We start from the raw sequence: 10,416 nt of genomic DNA, 5'->3' as shown, positions 1-10,416 counted from the left end.
TCAGAAGTAATGAGTATGCAGCTTCCAGGCCGTTTCTGGAACAACACAACAGTGCACCTGCATGCACAGCACTGCAGGATGGGAGCCTTGCACTTATGTACTTAGGGCTTGTGGGCCAACTGATGCCTCTAGAAATTCATCCATCTACTAGGACATTTACTGCCTCGAAAGAGTTAAATATGCAAGTGCTATATTGTGATGCCTTTACAGCCAAGAAATGTAAAATGTGGCAATATAATGGAGCATGTGGCTATTTTAGCTATTCAACATTTACCTGTGTCTAACTAGAAGAGGTCTCTAAAATGCTGCTTTTTAGCAGCTTGAAGGTTGAGAACCACCTGTAAACATTTGCGGAACAGTCTCTTTCTAGAAATAGAGACTCCTAAACAATCAACCTTGAAATTTATCATATATTATATTTCCAGTGTTATTTACAGATCTTCTTGTTTAGTACAGTGAACCAGACATGCTGAAAAGGTAGGATTTTTCCAGTCCCCTTGTATATGAAGTACAATAAAAAAGGCACATGATTATTCACCATAGGAGTTGTGCACCAGTCAATAACTTAAAGCTAAAAAGCTACCCATCAGAGAGCTTGCTCTATGAGGCAGTATTGGGATCTCTCCTTTGAACTTATCATAGAAACATCTGTCTATTAATTCCTCTAGGAAAGCTTAAGGAACCCACTTTTCTGTTGTGTTCTGATCTTCACAAGATTTCCAAATCAACAGAAAACTCTTGTTAAGCTTCCCAGGTCATCTACTGGAGCAAGGAAGAGCCAAGTAGGGCACATGTCTGTGTCTGCTTTTCATTTTCTTCTTTTTTTCCTTTCAATGCCCAACTGTGAAGGACTCTTGAGAGCCAAGTCCTGTTCAAACTAATTTGCTTTAAGACAAATGCCTTGCAAGATATGGCACACTGAGCAATGGACAATGGCAGGAGAGGCAGCTTCTCAGCCCCAGCAGTCAGTGTCGGCCATGTTTTATCCAGTTTCTAATCATCCATTTTTGCCCCGAGCACCTTTGTACGACTAATCTGAGCCCAAAATTTGCATCCTTTGACATTTCCACTTCTAAACAACGGCCAGTGTCTCTGCTGATGATTGGACCATTCTAAGAAAAAGAAAAAGAACAGGAAAAAAAAATTGAAAAAAAAAAAAGAAGAATTAGAAGAAGAAACAGAAAAGGTAAAAAGACGAGAAGAAAAATAGTGTTAGATCTGTAAATTCCTAGAAAGCACTATTAAAATGCCTGGAAAGTTCTGTATATATATCAATTGATAAAAGTCCCTAGAAAGTGCTAGAAATTCCTAGGAGAAGCTAGATAATCCATACAAACTACCAAAACAATTCCTTGATAATTCTAGATTTAGGAATTGTTAGAAAATTCCCCAGAAATCACTAGAAAATCTCTAAAAAGCACTAGAGAATCCCTACGGACCCCCAGATATAGGAAATCCTAGAAACTGTAAGGGTGACTTCCAAAGTCCTAAAAATTGTTTGAAAGCTCTAGACCTAAAAATTCCTAGAAACATACTAGAAAAATCCTAGAAAAGTTTAGAAACAAAAATTCCTAGACACTAAAAAAAAGTTACAAGTATGTTCTGGGCAATCACTACAGAAATTGAGAATATTCCAAGAAAGGATAACTAAAAATTCCTAGAAAGCATACCCCAAAATTCCTAGTAGTAATATAAGAAAACTCCTGATAGCACATGACCTATGGAAAACATACCTGACTATTTCTAGGGGGCATATTCCTAGAAGAGTTCTCTAAAGACCTCCTTGTTTTTCATTAAATACCCTCTAGAGCAGCATTCCTCTCCAGTTTATCTCCGCAAGGCTCCATGAGCTCTTCCGTACCTGTGTGAAATCCCAGAACCTCTGTGCTGGCCTCAGAACATCTTCACACTTCTTCAGAGTCGGTGTCCTGCCCTTCCCGTCATCAACGAGGCATTTGGAGTCAGGCAGAAAGGCCGTGGAGCCCAGCGGCCCCAGCTGCAGGACGCCTTCTGAGCTGTAGCGGACAAGCTGGGGAAGAATGGAAAGGGAGGACATTAACCGCAGCCCCAGGGACCCCAGCAACGGGACACAAAGCCGACCCACAGCTGCCTTCCCTGCTGGCTTCTGCCCCATGCACTGGTGGGGAGTCCCTTGTCCTGCTGCGTGCTGGGACCTTCCCAGTCTGGCACACGGTGCTCGAGGGCAAAGCGCGGGAAACTTGTTTTATCAACACAGGGTCTCTCATAGGACACAATATTCCCTTCTTCCACACCTCTGCTCCCCACCATGCCCTACCCACTATTTCACTGCAAAAGGGCAATCAAGGAAGTGAAGTCATCGATATGTAAATCATACCCACTCAGCAGGAGCTGGTTTAACAAGGACACGATGTCAATGTGCTGTGCAGTTTGTTCTTAAGAGCTCTGTTAGACTTGCTGCTATCAATAGCCTCTAATTAGTTTTTGTAAACAAATGTTACTGAAAAAATCCAACCATGCAACCAGTATCCAAAAATATGAGAGGAAAAAAGAAATCATGAGCAAAATAGCAGCAAACATATGCTTCAGGCCTACATAATAAAGAATCACACCCTGATATTTCAGTTTTGTGTGAGGCTTAACTGTTCTGCAATATAGTGATGTGGTAAATGCTACTGGCTGTAATTACAGGCTCCAGGTGAGGGCCATTTATTATTTTAGAGGATTTTTTAAATAAAAAACTTAAGCAGGCACAATAATTCATGTTAATTTTTACAGGAGTGCAATTCCTTTTTTTTTCTACCCTTTCTTCTATTTTAAGTGATGATTTCACTTGCCTCAAGTCATTTGCAGTAAAATGGCCCTCAAGGAAAAAAAATCCATATGTAGAAGGTGAGGTAAAAAAATTTGTCTCTTGTAATCTCAGCATGCCAGAATGTATTTTATTACATTAATATTGGACCAAGGGAAAATATTCAAAGACAAGAACAATATCTGTAGATGGCTCTTGTTGATCAGGACTAATAATCACAATACAAACATGTGATGGAAGAGAAAAGTTTTGCCGTGTTCACAGCAGCCCTTTTCTGTAAGCAGAGGGTGGTTGCCCGGTTGCCTTCTCACGCTGCTATGTTTCTGGTCAGAAAGGAGGGTGACGCTGCTTCTTCTCTAAGCGCTGTGAGCTCGCTGGGACGGCACGCCCTCCCACACAGCACGCGTGGGAAGGGACACAGCCGGCGCAGAGCCTGCAGACTCCTGGGAGAGCAGGCAGCAGACATAAACCCACATCTCAAGGCACTGGAGTCAAAAAAAAGCTTTTCCTAGGGACACACTGGGGACCTTGAAAAGTTTCTTGCAACCCAAGAAGCCACTGAAGAACGACTGGATGACAGCGGGCCTGAAGAACACAATCTTGATGAGGTTGATTTCAAACTCCTTATTCTGCTTTTTCCAGATCAGATTTTTTCTCTCCTGCAGTTTGTTTCCATCTGTATTCTAATAAAACCTCAAAGCCTTAAGGGAGGCTTTCAGATGCTCATTCAGAGGGAAAAGGGGCTCTGTCAGCTCACTCGATATCACATTGCAGAGATAACTATGATAGTGATGGAGTCCTCATTTGTAAGTTGCAAAAATTCATAAGTAATCCCCTTAATTAGTGCTACTTCCTGGATCGTTGAGGGAGAGCCTGTTGAGGGAGATTTCAAAGCACATTAAAGCAAAAGCACAATGTTAATTTGGCAGCAGGCCAATATGTCAAATTAGATGTATCTCCTTATCACTTCTGTGTTTAAATCCAGAGTCATTACATCAGCATAATATTTTGCCCTTCTTACCCTAGAAGTAGTTAAGTGCAGCACCCAGGTGCCAAAGGGCTGCAAAATGGAGTCAGCTACGTGGCTTGTATGCTGTGAGGCAGGATGCTGCAGGGTGAAGATCTGAGCCACTGAAGAAATTCAGTTATCACTCAGGAAATCCACTGCCTGTCTGGTCTTACTGCTGTTATGTGGCTGAAATTACTTAACAAGAAAGGGTAGGAAGGTCAGAATTGCCTGCCATTTATTGGATGCTACTGACCAATGCATGAGATATCATTAAGAGTCAATCACAAAAATCTCAAATTAGAGTCTAGCTTTCTACCGCCATCCTTATTAACCTCGGAAGAATCATGCTGTGAATAATCGTATCTTGCTGGTGGTAAAAAGAGCATCGTCTGCTTGCTCCCAGCCCTGATACCCTTTGACAAACTATGTGTTCATTTTCCCACCTGCCACTTCTGTTCAGAGCAACCATGTGAAGCGCAGGGTTAGAACAGAGCCTACATCAGAGAAAGCAGAGGGATAACCACATGAGGATTGTCCTTCCTATGAATAATGTCACTGTCAAGGCACTGTCTGTACACACTACATCGAGACACTTTTTTTTTTTTACCTTTCAGTATAAGGCTATGGGGGACATATGTAAAAGAAGCCTAAGCAAGCAAAGTGATTCAAAATATGAATGGACTGCCAGCTCAGACAAACTAACTTCCTTTTTTCCCCCCATATAAAGGAGGGGGAAAAAACCCACAAACTTTTTTTTTTCCCAAAGTAAAACCTGTCTGTGTATCTCACACTTCTCTCATCTAACGGGTACTCAGCAGAGTTCAAATGAACTGCAGGCACGGCTGAAACTTGCACTGACTGGGGAATGTGTTCATCTTGCAGTCTTTATTATACAGCTCCAGGTCCCAAAAAGCCACCGAGCAACCTAGTTGGCTTTGCCTTACCTAGATAATCAGAACCCCTGTTTATAATGGGCTACCTGCTCTGTAATATAGGATCGATTTTCCCCGTGGTTTAAGATGAGCAGCATTTTCTGTACCATTCTGTAAAATAGTCTAAAATATTTGTCTTTAGAATCTTAATACCTAGAATTGCATGTGCTCTGCATCTCAGAGCTTGGAAAAGACGCAGGACTTGGGAAAGATGTTGTTATATAGAAGCCCATCAAAGCAGAAACTACCATTTCTGCTTAGGCCTTAGAAGTGGAAGATACACCAACTCTGTTGAACCGTCTTGAATATTGGAAGTGGCAGTTGTGTGACAGCTCACCAGAGGCGGAGATGGCTTGGTGCAGGAAACCGCTATTTATACAATGACAAGAGAAATGGAATGTCATGGGCTTAATTTTCCTGAATCTGTATTTTCTGCCATGAGTTCCAACAGTCATAAAAACTTAGGTTCATCCTAAAATAAAATAAAACTTCAAAAAAACACCCACAAACTATTATCTCAGTTTAGACCACATTACGTAGTAAAGGTTTAGTGCCTGCTTCTGCAAGATCAGACCAGAAAATTAAGGTTCAAGAAACTACTATATGATTAATAACATCTCCTTCCAAAGACTTCATATCATAACTTCCTAGAGAAAACATACACTGTGAAAATAAAACAAGCGTTAAGTTGCTTATTACTGTAGACTAGAAAACAGGAACTGGGATACAGAGTCAGTGAAACAGTGAAAATTACACCTGCTGAGTTCAAATTAGATCTTGAGTACCACCACCATACTGAAAAAGAAATAACATTTGCATCAGAACTGTGGGCATGATATATCACACCAAATCCATTCCCAGTGCCAAACAGCCAAAGTCAAATGAAGAAGTCCCCTTGATTAAAGAATATTCAATCCCATTCATTAAAAAAAAATCTGTGTAAGTCTTGATGGGCTGAAAGCCTCATGCGTCCACATGCTCCCCCCATTGCAAGCTGCGGCACAGAAACAGAGTTTATCCATCACATGAGGATGCACCTGGGCTCAGTTTTTCCTCTTTTATCTGAGAAGAGCTGAAGGGTCCACATAAATGACATTGAAGTTAAGTGTTCCAGTAAATACGCCAAGGACTAATCCTGATACTAAATGCTGTACCTACGATAACATAGGATACTTTTCCCTTCAACATTCAGAAATCTGCGCAGAATGGAAGAGATATCAAAGGTTGTTTACCAAAGCCACCATACTGGATTCAAAAACAGTGAGCAGTGCTGCCTGTGGAAGGTGATCCTTCAGGAGCATCAACGTGGTAAGTAAATGCCAGCTTTTAATTAAAGGATTTGACTTCAGAAAATCCATTCCTGCTAATTTCTACTCAAGTGAAAAAAACCCACAAATTAACAAGAGGTAATTATTTGTAGGCAACAGTTACATGGGTAGGTCCTGTAGCTTTCCACACTAAATTTAACCCCTCTCTCTCCCTTTGCTTTCGTTCTTGTTCTCCAAGCAAAAGGAAATCTTTAATGACCCTTCAGCGCTGCACGTTAAGGTAAGCAGTAAGCTGACACAGAAATTGAAACAGTGAGCCATACAGGAGTCTGAAATACCTTAAATCTCCAGAACACTTGTCACTGAAGACAAGCAGATCACAACAGAAAGAGTCACCAAACTTACAGCTTTGTTACAGAATCTCACCCACCTCTTCCTGCAAATTAAAGAACTACCTTTTCATCTGCCCTACTCTAAGCATTCAGACCTGCTACCCAGCGTGCAGCTCTGGAAAGCCATAGCTCTACCAAGCAAAACGTTAAATATCTGCCCTCAAGCAACAGTTTAAGTAAAGCCTTTCATCTCCTCTTACTCCATCTGTTTGCGTAGCTGTGAGCTCCAGGAATTGTAACATCGAGATCTCCCTTCTCTCTGCTTGATCTCAATGCCGAGGGAGTTCTTGCCTTCACAGCTGCAGTGCCTCCTTTCTCTCAGTGTGAAAAGGGAAGAGAGGAGGGCGGAGAAGGAGGCTGTTCACCGGGGCCCTTCTATCCCAGGGTGCCATTTTATTAAGTTCTTCTCTTTCACATGCCATATAATCAGCTCCACATCACGGCTTTCAAGACAGACTGAGATGGTGAGTATTTCCACTGAGGCTGTATAAGTGCTCTCAGATGGTTCAAAACCTGTGTGTCCTATAACCATCCTAAGAAGCTCCCAGAACACCACATTCCACTTTTAGGGGGTTGTGCCTCCCCCTCCCCCTTTTTTTTAATTTGTTTTACAACAAAAGGGTATTATGCGGTGCTGTAGAACCAGTGGGCTTTACAGGTGATTGTACAAGACAAGCCACATACAGAGGCAAGGCAGTTCAAGACCCCTTTGTTTTTGTGTTTCTGAATTTTCTCTAGCCCTGGACTGTTTCCTATTGCTCTCCCGGCAGTATTTGCAAACCTTTTTTCCTGAAAAGTATTAAGATTCAAACTGCAGATCTAATGAACACATATAAACATAACACTACTTTTCTGTAAAGCAAGGTTAGAAATCAGCTTAGACTGATGCAAAACCATGTCTGGATATTCCTAACTGTTAGTTTACACTGACTTAGCTCGAGTCAAATTCATTAAGCTAAACTGATGTAAACTCAGGCTAAATGCATTCCAGAGCATCCATAAAAGATCTTGTCCCTGTTTGAGTAAAGCTGATGTCATTGAAAAGATATGATTTACAGTGGTAGAAACTGATCTTGAGAGCACACATAGGGAAAGGCATTTTGTTCGTGAAGCAGTTTTATTTTGCACTGGTAACACAGGACAACACCAGAGGCGTGCACTATGCAAGGGAAATAGAAGGGTGAGAATTAGAAGAAAAGAACATTTATCACAGATGAACAGTAATCTTATTCCTACCTCAGCTTTCTTTAAACACCTGACATGTCTGTTGGTTTCAGTGGAACCATATGTATCCTAAAGTCACTGGTAATTTGCTTGTCAGAATTGAAGAATATGAAAAACAAACAAGACTGTAGCTAAATAGCAAGAGGCTTCCACACCAGTAGGACACATCAAGGACCAGTGGTAACCTAACTGGTGAAATGAGTTCCATGTTTATATTCATTTATATTCAGTATGCATGTACAAATCACCCAAATCTCAACGCGGGGGTATTTTATGCCCTATGCTTCAGATGAAAAATGTCAGAAACTGAAAGTTAAACATAACAGACAATGATGCTTACCCAGGCTGATTAGAAGAGGGGCTTTAAAATGTTTGTTTAATATATTAAAATGCTTGCTGTCAACACCTTTCATACTATGTGCTTGAATATCCTTGATTAGGGTTTGTGCAGCTGTGGTTCTCATACTGATTTAATTTTGTAAATTGTGGTGAGATGATAGAAGTTTTCCAGCTGTGTAATCATTAATTAACTTGGCTGCATTCGAGTGGCTCCAACCTATGCTTGTCTGTGAAATATTCAACTTAGATAAAACATCACCTCTGTCTTCTGTCTGGTGCTTCTTACAGAATGGAAATTGCTGCAGGATGGTTTGGTAGATTAAGTTTTTGCTTCTCCCATACTTTTATAATTCTCACACACAGGGGATGCTTTGGATTTTAAGGGTTTGAGAAGAGTGACTTTCTCTGTGTTTACACAATGCTAGTAAGAAAAAGGGGTGTGGCTTGTAGCTGTAACATAAAGTCTAAACACAGCTTTTCAGGCTTTTCCAGAACATTCACATAGACAGAATACTGAAGCAGAAGCGAGCCAGAGGAGATTTAACTGGTCACTACCCAACTTCAACTTCTTGGGCAGTAAATACTTTGTGTATTGTAATTTGCACCTGAGAAGAGCTTCCCAGTGTCTAGTGTAGGGCCCGCAATTCAAAAAGCATCACCTACGTATTTACATCTTACTAAAAGGAAAATGACCTGTTCCTTAATGGAAAAAATTAGTCAGAACTGGATGCTGAGAGGTGAGCTACTTTATGGCCCAAAATTTACAACAGTTAGTCAGGAGAAGCTGGGCACATCACACTTCCTTTCAGATAAATTCACAGCAACTTATGCCCTCATCTATTTGATTCTTCTGGAAGTCAAATCAATATTCTAGGAAACAGGAGAGTCATGGAGGCAAACAAGTAGGTTAAGGACTTAAATTGCACACTAAATTACAGTCAGAACCATTTATTTCATTATTCTTCTCGATGCTAGCACAACAATAGGAGATTAGATGTTGCAAAGGGACTTTCTGGAAAGACTTAAATTTGCAACTTTCTGGTGAGAATTAGAATGGAGCAAGAGACTGAAGTCTCTCAGTGCCTTGATATCTCTAAATAGAGTCTTTTCGAAAAGCTCATTTACATCTAATTAAGCAACACTATTTTGTTACCTTACTCAAAGGCTTTTCCTTCTGCCTAGGAAAGTGTCAGTCAGGTGTTCCGTAATGATCCTGCCAAAGGTGGACATTTTGTCAGTAGGAATTACTGTCTATCTCACTTTGCTGTAATACAGTATGACTCTTCACCAGCTTGCAATTGAGCACAATAGGCAATATTTATATTTTGAGACTCTTGTTATGCCTCCATAGTGATGTACGAGCCAGGACTTCAAATCAATATATGTATGACTGAACTTCAGATACTTGTTAAGTCTGTGATAAGGTCAGAGTTTATTTACGCATGAGAATGTTCATTAACATAGTTTTGATTCAGATGGTGCTTCAAAAGAAACTGGAATTACATTTCAGAAGCAGCTCAAGTCTTTAAATAATATCCAACTTGGTTTTTAAATACAAGTAACATCACTATGACCATGGAGAGAAGAAATGTCATTTTAAAGTCTGCAGGCATCTGTAAGAAAATAATAATATGCACAGGGACTGACAAAAAAGAAATCTGTTTTGGAAAAGTATTAAAAGCTATTCTTAATTCTTTTTGAAATTGATGTTAAATATGTGCTTAACTTTTTGCCTACTTGGGGAGTCACATCAGCAGCTTGCTAAATCATTTCTGCCTAGGAGCCTATTGGACCAATGAACAGATAATTTAAAGAGGTATTATTCCCAGAGTAAGTAAAGTCAAAATGAGAAGAACCTCTCACTCAAACAGTGTAAATTCATTAATCTTCAGTGGATGGCTCCATTATTAAAACAAATTATCATGATTCTTCTGTTTTCCTTACTGGCACCTTCAATGTATAGATTCGCATGCTGAACAACCTTGGAAAGGGCTCCCAAAAAGACTGGAGTAAAGCCAAATATTTTCCTTTGCCACTCAGGAGTATACTGCCAAACTGAACTGAAATGCACCTAATTACTTTTTGTTTTTTTCTGAAAATTCTTTAAGTTAAAGATTTCTCATGAATTATGGGATTTTAACCATTTACCTGAGAGGACATTCCATGGCATGGATAAAGGATTGCTTTGTCATCCTCTTCGGCTCCCTGATCTAAGCAGTAGCCACTAGCTTTGCTGTTACGCACCTAAAACCAGATCAGAAAGAAAACAGTTGTATTAGAAATTAATCTGTATGACGCAAATCCAATCTGGCTAAATGTTAGCTGCACCACAGCAATTGAAACAACTAGTACGTAAAACTATTCTTCTCTGAGAAACACATGCTTATTTTCCAGATATGACAGGATGCCAATAGTGAATTTGCTCCAGGAAAAGACATTATTTGGACAACCTGCTGTCTTT

General features: G+C 40.2%; 1 protein-coding gene across 1 annotated transcript in view; it reads right to left on the bottom strand.

The window, feature by feature from the left end:
• Positions 1-820: 820 nt before the first annotated feature.
• The window catches only part of GALNT9 (polypeptide N-acetylgalactosaminyltransferase 9), a gene marked incomplete at its 5' end in the record, with an annotated part of 152,794 nt that continues 143,198 nt past the window's right edge, over positions 821-10,416 (bottom strand). The window contains 3 exons of the mRNA XM_010295802.1: positions 821-1,112; positions 1,862-2,029; positions 10,104-10,199. Of these exons, the coding sequence (XP_010294104.1) occupies positions 966-1,112; positions 1,862-2,029; positions 10,104-10,199 (411 nt within the window). The remainder of the gene's footprint in view (positions 1,113-1,861; positions 2,030-10,103; positions 10,200-10,416) is intronic.

Source organism: Phaethon lepturus, unplaced genomic scaffold (assembly GCF_000687285.1).
Source record: "Phaethon lepturus isolate BGI_N335 unplaced genomic scaffold, ASM68728v1 scaffold8991, whole genome shotgun sequence".
In the NCBI taxonomy this organism is placed as follows: domain Eukaryota; kingdom Metazoa; phylum Chordata; class Aves; order Phaethontiformes; family Phaethontidae; genus Phaethon; species Phaethon lepturus.
Note: the sequence above shows the minus strand (reverse complement) of the source record. Positions and strands in the feature narration are given on the sequence as shown.